The 20413-nt window shown below is 46.5% G+C and overlaps 1 protein-coding gene across 1 annotated transcript in view; it reads right to left on the reverse strand.

Annotated features, from left to right (window-relative positions):
• CDH23 (cadherin related 23) overlaps positions 1-20413 on the reverse strand; it is a 3939560-nt gene that overhangs the window by 3655021 nt on the left and 264126 nt on the right. The window contains exon 2 of the mRNA XM_069610726.1: positions 3061-3132. Coding sequence (XP_069466827.1) covers positions 3061-3127 — 67 coding nt within the window. The 5' untranslated portion in view covers positions 3128-3132. The remainder of the gene's footprint in view (positions 1-3060; positions 3133-20413) is intronic.

The raw sequence follows: 20413 nt of genomic DNA on the forward strand, positions 1-20413 counted from the left end.
CAGGGCAACTGGACATGCAGGATCCTGGGTCTGAGTTCAGTGCGAGGCCAGGTGACCAGTGCGCAGAGCTGTCAGGGACATCAACAAGGGAGAGGAAAAGAGAAAGCGGAAGCGAAAAGCAAGGTCTTAAGTTGCTTCCGGAACCTGATGTGGTTCTGTTCAAGTTTGACTGAGGCAGGGAGGTTGTTCCAGAGGGAGGCCCCAGCTAAGGAAAAAGATCTGCCCCCAGATCTGTGCTTGTAGAAGCGACTGGCCCTCAGAGAGTTGGAGGTGGGTGAGTGGAGAGCTTGAAAAGAAAGATGTTGTTTAGGAACAGAAAGTTGTAGAAAGTGTGGTCCGAGGACCCAGAAAGACTTGTGGACAATGCAAAGGGACTTGAACTTGATCCTTGCAGCCACAGGGAGCCAGTTAAGAGCTTTCAGAGTTGGAGAGATATGATCCCTAGGCTTGAGGCCAAGGACAAGTCTTGCAGTCCTGTTCTGGATAAGTTGTAAAGGTTGAAGGGTGGCGACAAGCAGATTTAGAAAGAGGCTGTTGCAATAGTCCAGCCTAGAGAGGAACAGAGCTCTAGAGACAGTGAGCTTCGGTGGGAAAGTGAGAAAAGATAGAATACCTCTCAGGAGGTGCAGCTGATAGTGTGACTTCTTAGAGACATGGGAGATGTGAGGAGAGAAGGAGAGGGTGGAGTCATAGATGAAACCAAGGTTCTTATCCTTGCATGGAAGAGTAGGAAGAGGGCCCAGGTTGGGTGGCCAGAGATAGAGAGGGAAGGAGGGAGCAGGTGTCCCGATGAGGAGGATCTCAGTCTTACTGGCATTAAGGCAGAGATCGTTGGTGGCACACCATTTCTGAATAGCAACCAGACAGTCTGGTATGAGAGAAGGAGCAGAGGTGGCTGAGGGGAGCCTGAAGGAGAGCTGGGTGTTATCCACATAACACTGAAAGTTAGAGCAGAAAGTAGTGATGTAGTGGGCAAGATGTGTCAGGTAGTAATTCAAAAGCCAGGGAGAAAGGTGAGACCCCTGGGGAACACCACAAGAAGAGAGAGAGACAGAAGAGAGGAAAGACCCCAGATGGACCTGCGAAGGTCGGTCGGTGAGAAAGGAGGTCAACCTGGCCATGGCATGGCCAGTGATACCACGGTTGTCACAGAGGCGATTGAGCAGGACGCATAGTTGATCATGTCAAACGCAGAGAATAGATCGAGGAGAATGAGGACAGAAGGAATATTAGAGTCTTTGTGGGTGTTCAGGAGAGCAGTTTCCGTGCTTCCGTCGGCCCTGAAGCCAGACTGGTGGTCGTGGAGATAACCAACAGATTCAGTATGCAGATTAAGCTGGGAGATGGCCAACTTTTCCAAGAGTTTGCCCAGGAAAGGAGTGATAGAGATCAGGAAACAATTAGCAGGAGACAGGGGATCAGAGAGGGCTTTTTTAGGAGGGGGTGCACAAGTGAGTGCTTAAGGGGGGGGGTTCCAGTGGCAAAGGAATGATTGCAGAAATCAGCCAAGGCTGGAGCAAGGGTGTCAATATGCTCCTTGATGGTTGTGTAAGAGCAGGGAGAACCTGCTTTGACAAGACTTTCATAGATCAGACTTGTCTAGAAACCTCATCAGGGGTGAAAAGGGGAAAGGAGGAGAAAGGAAGAGGAGGAGGAGCGTCCTCAGATGGGCAAGGGGTGTTAGAGGAGGAGTAAAAGGAGGTAGAAGAAGAGAGGGTGGACAGGATGTCCTGAGTTTTAGAGGTGAAATGAGAGGCAGCCAGGGCTGTGCAGAGTGTCTGGAAGGCAACGGGAGAGGTAGAGACTGCAGCAGGATTGGCCGGCTCCTTGCAGATTTTGAAAAGTTTGGCCAAGTTGTTAGCTGCCACAGAGATGCGGGCTGCGATGTAGACTCTCTTCTTAGAGAGGACAGAGAGTCGGTACTGCCTTTGGAGCAGGCGGCAGGCCAATTTGTCAGAGGGTGCGCCTGATGGCCTCCACTTCCTCTCAGCCGCCCTACACTTGCTTTAAGGGTGGTGAGGTCAGAATTGCACCAAGAGTTGCACTTGGTTGTGGGCTTCAAACAGATCCTCATGACAAGGACAAGGATGTCAAGCGTGTTAGAGATAGAAAGATGAAGATTAGAGAGGGCTGTGTCAGAGTGTGAGACAGCAAAAGGTGTAGGGGGAGGAGAGAAGGTAGAGGCGAATGCCTCAACTGACACACACTTTGGAAGATTCAAATTTGTGAGCCCGCTTCCAGAAACATATACAAAAACCCTAAAATGTCCTCACGCTTATAAACACCATCATTGGATGATTCAGCTCTTACAGAGGATGAACAAATTATACATGTTCATAGTTGAAATGGGAAAACGAATATGGAAATACTGAGAGACATAGCATTACTTCTCTTGTTGAATTATGGATAAAATGCAGACCTTTCAAGGCCAAAATATGATTTTGTACAGGTTTGTATCACATTCTTTAAGCAGCTACAGCTTATTATGCAATGGGCGGACTCATTCTATATAGATAGCTGCCACCCGTGATAGGCATGACAGGGAATGGTGGAATTTAGGTAAATTATCAAGTAATTGTGGAAGCGAATATTTATCAGCACTTACATATATATGATTTAAGAAGTATATCTTGTTTTAAAGTGCGATTGCTAGATTTTGCACTTCTTCAGAAGGGAATCATCTGCACACCACAGAATACTGCCATATTGCACTAGCAGAGGAGTACGGTTTCACCCCAAAATGTATTATTCTTCAAGGCAGTGTAGATTAGTCTGCATTGCCATATTTATGGAAAGAGACTGCATGTCAGTGCTCACAACCCAAACGAGTTGTAGATCGTTGATGTCAAAGACATGCAGCGACTTTGTGAAATTGAGCAATTCCCTACAAAACACGAGAGTTCAGGAGGACACGTTATTGCCTCACCTCTAGCCCTTCCAGCATTTGAGAGTCATCAGTATGTGGTTGGAATTCTGCTAATTTCCTACTGGCCAAGTCCACCTCTGGCAGGTCTGCAATGATAATAGGAAAGGTGACAATAAAGTGCAAGTTTGACTTACCCAAAGAGACATATTGCAAAACCAGACCGATGAAGAGGACGTTGGTAGCTGCACTGCGGAGCTTCATATTTTCTGAAAAAACAAATACACATAATATTATTTCTAATTATATTTTTGATTGTACCCTCATAAAACCTGCCACAAATGACACATCAAGTATTAAAATAGCTGAACTTATTTTTTGTGTGCCTTGTAAAAAGTAAGGTTGACATTTCTCACAAAAATTAAGTACATAGATTGTTTAATGGATGATGGCAGCATCCTTGGGTAGGGACCAGTACAGTATAGGATAGTTACCTTAATGAAAGTAAACAATGTGATGGCTTATAGTATATTGAGACAGATTGGTGAAAGTTTCTATCTAACAGACACAAACAAGATACACAATGAGGGCTTCATGCCTGAATCTACCTAAGAACAATTTGTGTATGTACATATGTATATGCTTTTGCTAAGGCATGAAGCCTGGGGTCAACTAGCAAAGGGTACAGTGTGGGTGGGAGCCTCTCTTGCCTGCAGGATACTACATATGCACGCTGCTCATGAAATCGGATATTCAGTGCTTTGCCATGATTAAGAAAAGGACTTAACAAAAACTAGAACAACATTTCAAATTAATCACCTGATATTTCTGTAAAGGAGAATGTGGAATCCCAGTGCAACAAAAGGTGCTTTAAATGAGATGCCAGTACAATCCCTGCATTTATGTTTGCCGGTTTAGACTAGGTTGCCTCCCTCCTCTGCAAAATCACCTCATAATTACAATGTCTTTCTCATAGATGTTAATATTTCTGAGTCTCACACCGACAACCACACTTGAAGGCTTTTCAGACTGACCGGATAAATTGAACCTAAGGAAATTGTGCTCTCCCCACACACAACAAAGGCAAAATCATAGACTTAAAGCCTGATTCACAGAAGTGTTTTATAATGGGTTAATCCCATTGGAAAACACAGTGTGGATCAGGCCCTTAGTCGTTACGCCATCACCCCTCATCACCTGCCCAGACTCTATCACACATGACTGGTCTGGCCATGCTACCATCCCACTGTTGATTACCCACTTCACTGTGGCCCGTTCAGGTTAAATGGCCCCTCACTAGTGCAGCTCAGTCTTAATCTTTACGATCAATGAGGTAGAAGCAAAATGTGCACCGCTATCCTAAAATTATTCAATGGCTCTGCTAGGAAACAGGTTGACATGGATGCTCCCCTAAAAACCAGCCATGCTTAGACCAAATCATCTGATCCATTGTACATGTTTGAGCTCGCCTCCAACAAACGCTCAATCAGAGCTATAGAGAAACTGGAGATTTCACCAACCTCAAATCTCTCAGCGCAAACCATAGGATTCTGATTACCAAGGCCAAAGGTGCTTACTACTCCATCAATATTGTTGCAGACTCTAACAGAATCATAGGAGCAAAGCCCCCTTTGAAGTATTAAAGCCCTGTACCAAACCCTCTCCTGACCTCCTCGAGGTGCCAGAAAGTCAGGAAAAATGTGACTGAATCAGTATATTTGTTATCGCCACAAACTAGAGAAAATCTGACAAGTCATCAAATCACACTCACACAGCATTAGCCACCCCTGCACTCCAGCACAATCACTGTTTCTGAGAGACCTCCTAAAAACACGTGCTTCCCTCATTCCTATTCCTTCTCTAACAATATCATCCCGACCTTCATCAATAAACAATTGATGGGTTCTGCATTCAATGCACTCCTCAGCATCATCTATGATCCCTCATAAAAGGGTCATTACCGGACATCCTCAAGAGCGGTCTCATATGACCTTTTTGGAAAAAAACGACCATTTACCCAGATGACCTAGCTAACTACCGGCCTTTCACGAACCTCCCATTTCTGTTAAAAAATCTTCATGTGCCCTTGATTGAAAAAGCAAAATTAATCAAGAGAAATATACAGGTTTTAAATGCAGGATCAAATGACACAATAAGTCTTAGTTGTCACATAGATGGACCAATCGGTTGCCTGTTGTTCAAATTCATGACAATAGGTCCTAGCTAATGATTCTGTATCAGATTAATCATATGACAATTCATGGGAAACTTTCATTGGAACAGCTTTTTGCAATATCGCAGATCAGGAAATTCTACCCATGAAGGAGTGATGTCCATTGATACATTGTTCAATGTATAATATGACATGTATCATAACAAACATGAATACCTCATGAGCCCCGGGAACAGGTGTCTTAACAAACATAGTTCTTAAATCAGTGCAGTACCTTTGGGCCACAATCCTGTGTCCACTGTTTAAAAATATCATATATCCTGGAAGAAGGCATACCAGACTTTGATATTTAAAAAAGGGTCAAGAGAAAGTTCCTTGAATTACAGACTAATACGCCTCCTTAACGTCACATGTAAAGTGTTTTCTTCATTGGTGCTAAAGGAACTGAAGATTTGGGTTGCATAAAAGCACATATTACCTATAGAGCAAACTGGCTTTAGCGCTGGGATGTCCACAGCAAACAATGTTTTTGCTGTATCTGTATTGGGCACAAAGCTAAATAGGCCTACAGCTTCACCATTTGGGAGAAAATAACAAAATGTGGAATTGATCCTGGATTATTAAAAATATGTGGCTTCTTACATTCTGATACCAAAGTGTAAAAGGTGGCTAGACAAATTCAGTTCCCAAAAATCGGGGGTTGAGGCAAGGCTGTCCTTGACCCGCTACTTTTTATCTTATACATTGCTGGATTTGGGAATGGTTGTTTGTAGAGTCTGGGATGTTCCACCTAAAAATGGGCAGTACATTTAAGATATGTATCATTTACTTGAGTGGCATTCAGTCTCCAGAAAGCTTTAATGCACTGATTATTTTTTTTTGCAGTTGATCATGAATTATCATTAATGTCAACACATCCGAGATTCCAGATGAAACCACTGTCATTCACGTGGCATTTGGAGGATGAACCCTGGGAAAGGGTAAAATCCTTCACATATTTGACAGTGTAACTGAATTTCCACAGGAAACAGGAGTAGATAAATGACAAGACCAGAGCGAATGCAGTCAGAAATGTCAACCCTTCCTCATTTTGATGAACAACATGGTGGCTATCCACTAATCTCACTATAAATCCTATTTCCAAAAAACCAGCCCGGAAATTACTTATGGGCTATAAAGATGCCTGCGTGTAGCAGGAGATTGGTTGACAAGTCTAGAAATGACTTATGGTGAGCCGATCTGGGGTTGCCCAGAAATACCACAATGAAATATGGGAGACTAGAGTTGGGCTTAAATCTGTTGTAACTATAGTAAGATTCAAAATCCTGGCCTACTATTAAAAAGTAAAAAATGAGGCCACCAGGGGACGCACAGGCAATGGCTGCCTGATCGCCGAGTTCCCGCCGAAGCTCGAAAGAACAGAGCCCCAAGCCCAAGCAGAACCGGAGTGCGGAGTGCGACGGAGACGCAGCAGGGCTGGCGCCAGCCTGACGGCGGTGGAGGAGGAGGAGCCCTCAGCAGCAAGGAGGCCTAGGCGGGGAACCCATCCCCCCCGGCTCCGGTAGCGGGGGGCGTGCGACCGAAGAGCGGTATTCCCCAGGCAGGGATCTTCAGCAGCTCCCCCACCCACCCTTGTTCGGGGGAGACACGCGATCCCGGATCCAGCCCCAGGCCCCGAGAGGCGGCGGGGTCGGCCCACGGAGACAACGCTGGTGGCGAGACATCTCCAGGGAGGGCCTAGGCGAGGAGGCCCCCCGCAACGCATCGCTCCGGATAAGAAGCGAACCAGCCCCTCCCCGATCACCGAGGCGCCGAACTCCGCCACGCACCGCGGAGAGGCCTCACAGCTCAATCTGGCCACGAAGGTCCAGCAGGGGGGAGTGGGGTGCGCCGCCCCCACCTGGGATCCACCCAGGGACTCAACAAACAGCCCCCATCCGGAGGGCCAGCGACGGGGAACCACACAAACCAAGGCATAGCAGCGTGAGGCCCCTGGGCCGAGTCTCAGGGCGGTTGCCTGTCTGACAGCGGACAACTCCTGGAGGAGACAGTGAATTGGCAACGATGGCTCCTCCACCGTGAGAGGCCCCCGTCCCCAGTTGGTGGGGCGAGTGCCCGCCTGGGGGCTGCCCTATTACCCACAGGGGAACAACCACCACTCGCAAGCCCCACCTGAGATATGCACCACCGGCTGGCCCTGGGGCGGCGAAGCGCCCCCCCAGATTCCCCCCACACCGCAGTGAACCCCGCAGCAGGGTATCAGCAGGACATTATGAGTTGGCGGAAGACCCTGCAAGCTTTCCGCTTTCAAGAAATGGAGAGCAACACTAGGGACCCTAACCTCTCTGGAGCCATGGCCCACCCTGAAACCTCAGGCCAACCCTCAATGACGATGGAAAGGGGCTTTGCCTCCATCCTCCAGGAAAAGAGGAAATGAGATCCGACATCGCCCAGACAGTAGATAAAATCGAGGACAGACTCCTACAAGTGGAAAACTACCAGTTGTCCACTACATCTCAGGAGGTCCAATTTGGTACACGGCTAGCAGCCCTGGAAAAGAGGGACGAGGAAAGAGCCAGGCAAATGGATGATTATGAAAACAGGGAGAGGCGGAACAATCTTAGATTTTTCGGGATCCCAGAAACGGGCGGCGAGACGGAGAAAGATTTGACCCGAGTGGTGAGAGACATTATCACCCCCCTGTTCGCTGAGGAAATGACAACGGAACTCACTTTCGACCGGGTGCACAGGGCCGGGGGAAGGACGGGGAGCCCCAGATCGGTCCTGGCCCGGTTCCACTACTACACCGAAAAAGCCAAAGTCCTGGAGGAAGCGAGGAAGGCGGGGGTGATTACCTATAACAATGCCCAAATCACCATTTTTCAAGATCTCTCTACCTATACCTTAGCCAAACGAAGGATGTGCCGCCCCCTGACACAACAACTGAAAGAGAAAGGAGTGCGTTATAGATGGGGATACCCCTTCTCCCTGTATTTCGAATATTCAGGCCAACGCACAATGCTGGTAACGGAGGCAGACATAAAGTGTGCCATCCAGGAGTATGTGGGGGAGCCCGACCCCCGGAGGGGGCCGGTAGGCCCTGAAGCACTCAGCAGGGGCACCCCCGGCCAGTCTAGCACCAGGAGAAGGAAAACCGGCTCGAGGAAGTTTAAAAAACTGAACACTCCACCGACTTCAATGGAAGAAGCACATATCGATTCGGAGGGGTGACAACAGGGGCCCCACGATCTACACTGGAACGGGAAAAGGGAGGACTCTAAAGATGCTCCGATCACAGCACTCCCCTGAACAGCAAGTATAGGGGGGCAACGAATGGGGCACAGGCAAGGGAAATACCATCCTGGGTCCAAGGGGATGGTCGCCCATAAGGGCGGAGGGAAAAGCCCGGTCCATCCACGGATCAGGCCCTGATGACTGGGTTAGGGAATCAATTCTAGTACCCCCTCAAACAGCGAACATGTTGGGGCAGTCCGGGGGTGTCTAAACGGGGGGTGGGGGGGCTCACGATAGTGTGCTTTGCTACCAAGGCCTGGCCGTAGGGAAAAGGCTGGTGGTCCGGCCAAAATGCCAGGAATGGAAGAACTACATGGCTGGACGCCGGGGAGGGGGTTCAATGTTAGGGAATAAGTTGGGGGGTCAGTTGGGGAAATGTTTTAAAAATGTCCAAACAAGGAAACACAGAATTCGGGGAGGGAGCAATGATGCGACGATGGTGACCAAAGGGGAAAGTGATAACAATTATGGCTGACGACCGACCGGCCCTGGGTACCCCTACGAAAAGATCCCTGATCTGCAGGGAGTTTAGAAGGGCAAAACTGGACCTGCTCTTCGTGCAGGAAACGCACTGGGCGCGGGAGAAGGAGCCCAGGATGCGAGGGGGAGGAATTGAGGAGATTTTCCATGCATCCCACAAAGGAAAGAAAAGAGGGGTGGCAATCCTGAGTGCTAGGGGGGTGGGCTTCGAGAAGGACACTATTCTAAAGGACCCCGAGGGCCGCTACCTCTTTGTACAGGGCTCCTTACAGGGCTCACCCCTAACCTTGGCGGTAGTATACGCTCCGAACGAGGGACAGGCCCAATTCTGGGAAGGAGTAGGGGACAAGCTTTAAACATTGCCAGGGTCCACTGGTGGTGGGAGGAGATTTCAATATGGTCCTCGACCCTTCCAGAGATAGAAAGCGGGTGGGCACATTACACCCCAGACCCGCAGGAGACGCCATGGCGCGCAGCTTTCAGAGGACGAATGAGAGCCTGGGCCTGGTGGACACGATCCCCACCCCCCGAACAGGGGCTCCCTCTTTTTCTTACTACTCCTCCATTCACAACGCCTTCTCTAGGATAGACTACATTCTTATGGATGAGGTCCTCCATCCCTACGTAGCAGGTTCAGGATAGACCCCGTTCCCTGGTCGGACCACGACTTGGTCAGAATCTCCCTGGTGGGGGGCTGGTGTAGAGAACGGAGGGGACGCTGGAGATGCAACAATGCCAAACTTAGAGACGAGGTTCATGCCCAGGCCGTCCTGGACGCCATATCAGATTTCTTCGAGCTCAACGACAACGGGGAGGTGGGCACGCACACCCTCTGGGATGCCTTCAAGGCGACCATAAGGGGAGTACTCATTAAAATAGGAGCCCGACAGAAGCGGGAAAGGGAGATCCAGGAGAAAACTCTGAGGGAAAATATAGCGCATCTCCAACCGGGGGGCTCCCCGGTACAGACCCTAGAGCGTGACCGCGTGACCGAACTGGAGGATTACAGGCTCCAACTAAAAGACCTGCTCCTTCACAAAACGGAGAGGAGCCTCCAAATGGTTAAACAAAAATATTATCAAAAAGGGGACAAAGCAGATAGGATCCTAGCTTGGAAACTGAGGGAGGTTCAGAGAAGCAAGATGGTAAAGGAGGTGAGGGACGCCAGGGGAACTCTGGGCTGCGACACCCCCCACATAAGTGAGGCCTTTCGCCAATATTATAAATCATTATACGCTTTGGAATATGATGGGGGCAATTCCCGGATAGTGGATTTCCTTGACTCCATACAGATCCCGTCCCTTCCCAGGGAATTGGCAGAGGGGCTGGAGGGCCTACTGACCGAGGAAGAGGTGGACAAGGCGATTAGCGGGATGAAGGTGGGGACCTCCCCTGGGGAAGACGGCTTTTCGGTTTACTTCTATAAGAGATTTCGCTCCTCCCTGTCTCCTTACCTGGCAAGAGTCTTCAACTCGGTGCTGGAGGGGGGTACCCTCCCCGAATCCATGATGGAAGCGATAATAGTGGTCTTACCCAAGGAAGATAAAGACCCTAGGGAATGTGCGCCCTACCACCCCATCTCATTGCCAACATCGATGTCAAGATCCTGGCCAAGGTGGTGGGCAGGCGGATGGAGGGAATAATGCAGAAACTAGTCCACGGGGACCAGGTGGGTTTTATTAAGGGCAGGCAGGGGTCGGACAACATCCGTAAAACAATAGATCTGGTACATTTTGCCCAAAAATCAGAGCTCAATGCATGCATCCTATCCCTCGATTCGGAGAAGGCTTTCGATAGTGTCAAGTGGAGATACATGACCCTCCTCCTCCAGCGAATGGGCTTCGGGACACACATCTTGAGTTGGGTGGCCGCCCTCTACAGAGCCCCCACCGCAAGGGTCCAGGTGAACGGAGTGATGTCTGAGTCCTTTCTCCTCACCCGAGGGACAAGACAGGGTTGCCCACTCTCCCCGCTAATATACGTCCTCACGATGGAGGCACTGGCCATAGAGGTTAGATCACACCCAGACATCAGGGGTATTAGAAGGGGGAGGTGTAATTTAAGCTCTCCTTGTTTGCTGATGACATCTTGGCATATCTGGTGGACCCAGGCTCCTCGATCCCCCCCCTCCTGTCCCTGGTCTCCTCTTTCGGCGTTTCTCTGGCCTGAACATTAACACCACTAAATCTGTCCTAAATATCTGGGCGTCCTCCTCACTAGGGACCTATCGAAACTCGGAGCCACTAACTACGACCCCATAATGACCGAGATCACATTGGATCTGCGGAGATGGGGGAAGATGATCCTCTTGTGGTATGGTCGGGTGACGGCAGTCAAAATGAATATACTGCCCCGGCTTCTGTACCTCTTCACAGCACTCCCAACCCGTGTCCCCGTCCAAACCTTCATAGACCTACAAAAGGGGGTCCGAGACTTTGTATGGCAGGGAAAGACTCCAAGAGTCGGGACAGCCACCTTGACACTGCCGAGGGAAGAGGGGGGATTCGGTCTACCAGACTTTCAGTTGTATTACCACGCCGCCCAATTACGTGTCCTCCTGGAACACATGAAGGAAGGCCTGCGAACGTACTGGTCATATTTAGAAGACATGGACGTCCACCCTTTAAAGGTCCGGGACCTCTTGTGGGCCCCTCGCAAGTCAATCCCGACACAAGTAATGACCCACTCGACCCTGGGAGTTCTCTGGGATATTTGGAAAGAGGGCCCCGGACAGCTCACCTTACCACATGGCCATCTCTGATGTCCTCCTTATGGGGGCACCCCCTGAAACTGGGCAGCAGAGTGTTCGGACATTCTCAGCACTCGTCTGACACGGGCCTAGAATGGGCGGGCCAGCTGTTCAGAGAGGGTGAATTCCTGAGCTATGAGGACCTCTGGGATGTGCTGGGAGGTGGAACTCTCTCCATTTTTGAATACCTCTGCCTTAAGGGCATCCTCAATGACCACTCATGGGGCCCAAACCTGAGGAGACAACTGACTCCCTTCAAGAAACTTCTTGACTCAGCAACCTCTAGAAAGGGCGCGGTATCCAGTATGTATGCAGTCCTAAACACCTATAACCTTCAGGCTACGAGAGGCTTCCGTGGATTTTGAAATTACCTGGCGGGAGAGGAAATTTCAGAAGACGCTTGGGCTCGAATTTTCAGGAAATCGTTTCATGGTAACCTATTCACCTCAGACATGGAACACAACTTTAAAATCCTGCAGGGGTGGCATAGAGACCCGGAAAAACTGTCAAAAATGTTCACGGGGGTGTCACCAAGATGCCCGAGGGGATGTGGTCAGATAGGATCCAGAAGTCACATGTGGTGGATATGCACGAAAGTTCAGACCTATTGGGAGGCAGTCAGAGACTGGATAGCGGAGGTAACGGAGGATCCTCTGCCTCTCGACCCGCTGACCATGTTGCTGGGCCTTCCCCCGGAGGAAGCAGAACTGCACCGGTACCCAAGGATGTGGGAAACTATGCTGAGAGCGGGTAGAGTGGCCCTAGCCCAGAAATGGAAGAGCCCAGAAACGCCCTCTAAGGAAGACTGGATGAAAATAGTCAAGAACATGTTTCTGATGGACAAACTGACTGCCATGGTGAACAATGATTCTTGCTCATTCCCCGCAGACTGGTATGGGGTCCAGCAAACATGGGGATGGGATGTTCACTAGTTCTAGGGTTTTTGCCCCCAGACTGTCAGGGGGCGATTTATCCTGAGAGGAATAACACCTAGTTGGGTGTCCCACGACCCGGGGCAACGACGGCACCAAGCCAACTACCGAATTGGTCACAAATCGCATCGACCCTGCGACACAAGAAATGGATTGAAAGTATGGACTCTCTACAGTCATAATGTTCAAGTTGGACATGGGGTAAGGAGGGAGGCGGGGTGATGGGAAGTTCGAAGGGGGGGTATAGGGTTATGCAAGATTTTTTGTTTATTACTTCACAAAATGCCAATAAAAACCAAGGATTATAAAAAAAAGTAGAAAATGCTGATCCGAGGTCTCTTTTTTATTTCTGTAACAATCGGGGGTATACTAAGAATGATAGGGAGATTCATCCACACACAACTCTATTGATCGCAAAGAGGGTCCATTTGTCCCCACAAAAAGGTTAAACAAAGCCAATGCACTGGATATTAAATTACTTTAAAAACAAAGCTTACACAAAGGACTGGGAAGAAAAAGTAAGATCGTTTGGGACTAAATGCCTAGCAAGGGAATATTCAAACCAATACTTTTATATAATAAAAAGCAGAGGTACATGGTTCCATTTCCCAATAAGTATCATAAAAGGATCTTTATGCTATTCAGGACTAACATTAAAACATCCATATTTGCACTGTGAAGGCTTGACCAACAAGAGAAAATATTGTTTCAGTCGTTTTCTTAATGATATGGTTGTAGTACACACTGCAATGATGTGGAGAAGGATGCAAGCTGGTATGTAGCTATTCCTTAGCTTAGCTGCTGCGGTGAGATATGGAGATATTGAGATATTGGTACGCGCTGGAGAAAGTATTGACATCATTATCAAATTAGTGGAATGTTTAACATCAATTTGTGGCATGTAAAGGTTTTAATAGTACAAAGCGAGAAATCTGGAAGTTTTATATTTTGTGTGTGGGGTATGATATAAAAGAATAAAGGGCAATTACGATTTGATACGACATAGTGACATCTACAGGGGTCAGGCAAAGTGTTTAACTGACAACTGTCCACTGTTGGGGATCGAGATTTCCTCTAAGACTGGGGAGGGCAAAAAAAAGGTTGGTACATTTTGACTCTAATAATCAGATGCCGGAAAAAGTAAGGGACTGGCTTTGGCTGCCATCAGTCCTGAGAAAAAGGTAAGACCATACAGTGAGGGAGGGTTGCCCGGCCATAGCATCCTGAGATGAAGTATTTGTCATGGAACACCTGGGGCCATAAGCACCTGTTCACGGAAAGTATGAGCAAATGTGTTTGATGGAATATCAAACACTTAATCTACTGGAAGTTTGGCTGTTGACACTTCCTTCCTGGATTGATATACTGTTTTATTTACAGCCAGCTAGGAAAGGACCCTCGGTTGTCCTTATGGAGGGCTACCAATTGAAGTGAAAACTAACATAGATGTACCCTGAGCGGGACGGGTATGTCCAGATGTGGGCCCGTGCGTGCTAGGCCTATAGACCCAAGCTATTCCTCACTGATGAGGCCAAACAAGGATGAACATTTTTTGGGAATGCTTGTGGTCTTGGGATGTGATCTAACAGTTTGGCCTGGACTGCTCCTTTTGGGGTGGGACCAAGCCTGATTTGCATATGGTCTTTCCCCTTCTGGAATGGCTTTTCAGGCAAAGAACGAATGTATGGTGGGTTGCCCAGAGCAATGCCAGAGGTTAAGATTCATTCTAAACCTTCCAGCCATCAACTCTTTGTTTTTGCTTTGTCACCCTGACTGGGACGGGTATGCCCAGATGTGGGTCCCATACCTACTGAGCCTAGAGACCCAAGCTACTCCTCACTGATGAGGCCTAATGAGGATGAAACATGTTTGGGATGTTTGTAGTCTATTGAAGAAGGGATGTGGCCAAGCAGTTCGGGCTGGACTGCCCGCTTCGGTTTGGGACCAAGCCTGATTTGCGAATGTTTTTCCCCTTTTGTGATGGCTTGGCAGGCAAAGACCGATGGTCTGGAGGGTTGCCCATAGCAATGTCAAAGGTTAAGATTTATTCTTAACCTTCCAGCCATCGCCCTTTTGTTTTTCTATAGTCACCTCGAGTGGGACGGGTATGCCCAGATATAGGTCCCACACCTGCTGAGCTTAGGGACCCAAGCTACTGCTCACTGATGAGCCCCAAAGAGGATGAAACATGTTCGGGATGCTTGTGGTCTCATGCAGAAGGGAAGTGACCAAGCAGTTTGTGCTGGACTGCCCTTTTTGGAGTAGGTCCTAGCCTGATTTGCATATGGTTTTCACCCTTTTGAAATCGCTTGGCAGGCGAAGGACGTTGGTCTGGAGGGTTGCACAGAGCAATGCCAGAGGTTAAGATTTATTCTAAACCTTCCAGCCATCACCCTTTCATTTTGCAATAGTCACCCAGAGTAGGATGGGTTTGCCAAGACCTAGGTTCTGTACCTGCTGAGCCGAGAGACCCAAGCTACTCCTCACTGATGAGGCCCAATGAGGACAAAATATGTTTGGGGATGCTTGTGGTCTTGTGCAGAAGGGATGTGACCAAGCAGTTCAGACTTGACTGCCCCTTTTGGGTGGGACCAAGCCTGATTTGCATATGTTTTTTTCCCCTTTTGTAATGGCTTGGCAGGTGATGAACGATGGTCTGGAGGGTTGCCCAGAGCAATGCCAGAGGTTAAGATGTCTTCTAAACCTTCCAGCCATCTTCCTTTTGTTTGGTTGTTTGGCTAGTCACCCCGAGTGCGATGGGTATCCCCAGACGTGGGTCCCGTACCTGCTGAGATTACAGACCCAAGCTACTCCTCACTGATGAGTCCCAACGAGGACAAACACATGTCTGGGGATGCTTGTGGTCTCGTGCAGAAGGGATGTGACCAAGCGTGATTTGCATATGGTTTTTCCCCTTTTATAATGGCTTGGCAGGAGAAGAAAAATGGTCTGGAGGGTTGCCCAGAGCAATGTCAGAGGTTAAGATGTATTCTAAACTTTCCAGCCATCACAGTTTTGCTGTGCTATTTTAAAGACATGTATTCTCCAACAAAATATATTCCTGCACTGGAGGTCTGAGATAGCCATGACAATAACAAATGTGATTTTGATACTGAGGATATTTTAGTGTTAATCAAAAAGGCCAAGGAGTCACGGGCAGCAGGCCCTAGAAGCCTTTCAAATTTACTTCTGAAGGGTAATCCTAAAATATGGCCTAAAATACTATGCATCCTGTTCAAAAGTGTAATACTGGTTAACAGGATACAGAGTCATGGTGCATGTCATATTTGGTACCAATGTTCAAGAAGGGTGATAAACTGAAACCATCAAATTATCGCCCAATCGGCCTTCTGGATGTCAATAGCAAGATTTTCTCAACATTAATATTGCAGAAACTTATTTCATGGGCAGATACTGCTTTAGAAAATAGGAAAACATAACTAGATCAAATATCATGGCTCCATTTTGAAGCAGCATCACTTGAGTATTACACCAAAAAATGTGGGATATCGTTACAAAAGGGCTCTAGCTATAACCACTCTTCCACTGGTATGGAGGTAATGAACTCTGATCACGTGAGGATTAAATCTGTGTATCAAACTCCAGCTATCCCACAGGCAATTATACATGTGCACACAGTCCCAGATGTTTGACGAAAAGCGGTCAAATTTCCCTTCAAGAACGGTGATACGAGCCATCCAAAAGTTTATAGACCAATATCTCTATTGAAAACATCTCTTAAGATTTCTGTCAGATGTTTACTAAATAGCTTGGTGACATGGCTAACTGAAAATGATGTCTTATTATCCATTCAGTTAGGATTCCACCCTGTTTTGGGGATCCAGGAACAGGGTCTTAACCTGTACCTCCTCAGGTCCCATTTACTTTTCTTGAAAAAAGATCCAGTCTATCTGGTGCTCATGAACCTGAGCACAGCCTTTGATAAAGTTAACAGAGAGAAGCCCTGGGAAGTGCTCAGATCCTCGAAATGTTCCCAGATTGTACTGGGTATTTTAATTTTACTGCATGAAAACAATGAGGCCTGCGTAACTAGTTGTGATTACGGCCAATGCACTACTTGGTTCCCAATTAAATCTGGGGTGTGACGGGGATGCGTGCTGCCCCCTTGCTCTTTTCCATCTACATTAATGCCCTAAAATATGCCTTATTAAAAGGTTACGCTGATGTTCCCAAATTCGTGTTGGCGCATGTGGACGATACCGTCCTAATTGCTTGAACATCATGAACATCAAAGTCATTACAAATTCTGCTAAATAAATCCACAGAAAATATGAATGCCATAGATCTAAAAGTTAATACTGCTAAAGCTGCAGTTTTAGTGTGAATAAGAGGGAGGAGTCAGTTGAAAGTAACAACAATGGCAGTCCCATCCCCAGAGTAGAAGATTTTGGGCCTCATTACAAGTTTGCCGGTATCTTGGCTGTAAATCTGCCAGGATACCGACACTGGCACTCAGGCTGGCAGAATTAGTGCCAGATTATGAATGCTGGTAAGGGTGGTAAATCCCCATGGCTTGGGGGATTTGCTGGTATAACCGGTGTCGGTAATACTGGCTATTTTTTGACAGCAGGGTGTCGGAATTACCTCCACCCCGCCGGCAAACTTGTCCTTTGCTGGTGCGAAAACATGCTGCTATACGGTAATAACAGCATATTAATGGCATATTAATTTGGCACCGACAAATTCATAATGAGGGCCAAACTATTTGGGCATTCGCTTCTCAAGTTCCTATCGCCAAAGCCTCACTGTACAAACAAGGGATCCACATGAAGCAATCATTAGGAGGGATAGTCGTATGTGGGAACATGTGTAAAATCCAGCCCATTAATATAATTTCTAAAATGTATGCAGCAAAAACAAACATACTGGTAAAATATGGGGCTACACTTTGGGGATTTTCACAAGCATTGGAACTACAAACACTAAAAAACTGCTTTTTGAAAAGTATCTTGGGATTACCCAAAGCAGCTCCAAACTGTGCCATGCACTTGGAAATGGATGTAATCTACCTACAAGATGAGCTGACTTTGGAACCCTTTTTTATGGTTGCACATACGGACAAAACCCTGTGCATCCCTGACACAATATTTGATCTCTAAGTTGCTGGGCAAAACAGGGGCAACAACAACTGCTACACAATATAATGCTAATGCACATGTTAACACCCAAATCAATTAGCCAAAATAATGCAGAGAGATATGGTTGCACAGTTGAAATATTATATCTTCAATAATAGAGAATCACTGGAGCTTAATCTCCCGTCTCACAGAGGACACATGACAAATCCCCAAACCAAAATCCAGGATTATCTCCTGTGGAGTAATCGTATGGTTGACAGGAACCCGATCACTTGTGCATGCTTTAATTGCCTACAGCTGGGGACCATTTTGGCCTCTAGATCTGGCAACTCCACAGAGCAGAGATGCTCCTTGTGCAATAGACAAAGAAGATCTATCTCACTTCTGTTTCTTCTGCCTTCTACAGGTGCATATCTGCGCACAACCCCTAGTTCCTGCGCTATCTGGCTTAGGTTTCTTACAATATCGCCCAGCATTATATTATTTGGTAAAAATTGAAACCCCATTGGTAGTTGGGCACTTTTGCAATATATCAGACAATCATGGCGGATAAGGCGCCTTGCAATGAAAAGTTCACATATGTGATTTTATATACAGAGCACTGCGTAAGGTACTGAACTCTTCAGACTTATGTATTATATATTAAATATTCTCTTTATCATTGTTGCAGATTATTGCAAGGGATGTGTCTGTTGCTGTGACATCCATATAGGATACAGGTACTTCCCTTGATATTTTGTTTCCGGGGGACCGTTCTCATGTCGGGAAGACATAAGATACACTGTATGGGCGTGAGATTGGTTACCCCTCCCTTAAACAGTCATAACAATTATGATTGTCCTCATCTGTCTAGATGGCTAGTCAATAACCACCATTAAACACCAGAGTATATTTTATATAAGAAATGAATTCTTTATTTTTTTTTTTTTATTCATAGTGCTTTGTATCTCACAAACATTGCACACACTACACATACTCATATAAACCAACTCATCAAAAATCAACAATAATCATTTAGTGCATGGGGGTTAGTACACAGTGACTTCAAAATACATTTTGAGTACACCATTTTTAACACTTAGATCTGTGCACCTTATTTGGTCGTTTGCATTAGGAAACACAACAATAATAATTTCCACATCTGTATCTGTACTTTGACTAGGAAGGTTAAATGACACTCAATCAACTAGTCAAAAACATTGTCTTGATAGACATTGTACAGATGATGTGGACTGAGGGCTTCATGATTTTACTGTCCTATAAGGAAAAAACCAGGGGACTAGACAAAGATGTATGTCTAGTCATCTGTCGACGCATGTTTCGGCCATTCTGCTAAGATACGCTTTTTCCTAGCATTCTCAGACTTCATCAGGACGGTCATCTTGCTCAAAGTTGGACTCAATATTAGATACCCCAACTATTCATAGCCACTCTTAATGTTAGTTCTAGCTGTATATAGGGATATCGCCGTACTCCTCTGTTTGTTACGCAAGGGGTTCAGGTTTCTAAATCCCTTCTCTGTGTTCCACACAGGACTTTTCAGGGCCAGGGCATATATTTCTTGTAAATATTATGTTTTGACATGTGAAGCCTATACTTATTTACTGATCACACTTTGTAATCCGCCCTGAAGCTTTATCCGGATGAATACATCTACTTCTTACAGAATGTTCAACTGCAAAGTGTGTCACCCTCTAGTTGTTTACCAGTCACACGCATTTGATCTACTGAGATCCTGCAGCCATTCGGTGGATTTCTTCATTTCCCTACTATTGTTGTGACTGTGTAAGGGAGGGGTAACCGATCACCATAATTATACAGTGTTGTTATGATATCCTTTTGATTACACATACTGTCACCCTTTTATTAATGTTTTTTGCTATTCTTGTACCTCAGGTATTATGTAAATTTAACGTATTTCCTCTTGCACTTTACTGCACTAGCACTTTATGGAATGTATTGTATATTGGTAAGATATTTACTGAATGTTGTTGCTGTGTCATGCTGTCGAATAAAGTTATACTGATTGATTGATACACAAGAAAACTGTTTCATGGGAAGATAATGGTGATTTTTTTGTCAAGCATCAGACCGGCTTCTGTAGAGGAGCAGGCATGCATTTAAATGGATTTCTCCTAAAACTACTTCAATAAAATGGTTGGTCCAAGAGGTGGCCTGTGTATGAAGCCTTTATTGATCTCTCTGCAGCGTTTGACAGATTAAATAGAGGAAGACTTTGGTCAAAGTTGCCAAGCTGGGGTCTATCGAAACATCTGTTGAGGTTTTGTATCCAGTTGCATTTGGACACAACAATCAAAGTACGACTTGACATTCAGGGTACAATGTCAGATTCAATAAAACCCTATAGAGCATTGCACCAGGTTTGTGTGCTGGTGCGCACACTCTTTCATTTTTATATAGCTGATCCAAACATTTATTTCAGTAAGACTAAAATGTCACCCATCATTGGGGAGTCAAAAACCACCATTACTTGGAATACAAAGAGGATTTAGCCATTCTGGACCCAACCCCTATCGGCCTTCAGCACAGCCTGAATGCACGTTAGAGGCATATGAAGGAGAACAACCTGAAAATAAATAATGAGAATTTAAGGTGATGGAATTCTCTATGAAAAAAAGGAAACCAGCTTTTTTTCTGGAGACAGACTGGTGGGGAAGAAATAAGAGATCATAAAGCAACTCACTTATCTTGTCTTTCTTTTATATTACAAGCCACAATTGGGCCATAATACAAACAGGATTAAAGCCAAGTGCATTACCTTTATTGCCCAGCTGAAAAAAAAAAAATGAAATATGACCGCTA

The sequence above is a fragment of the Ambystoma mexicanum genome, chromosome 8 (assembly GCF_040938575.1).
Source record: "Ambystoma mexicanum isolate Mex_15411 chromosome 8, UKY_AmexF1_1, whole genome shotgun sequence".
NCBI classification, from domain to species: domain Eukaryota; kingdom Metazoa; phylum Chordata; class Amphibia; order Caudata; family Ambystomatidae; genus Ambystoma; species Ambystoma mexicanum.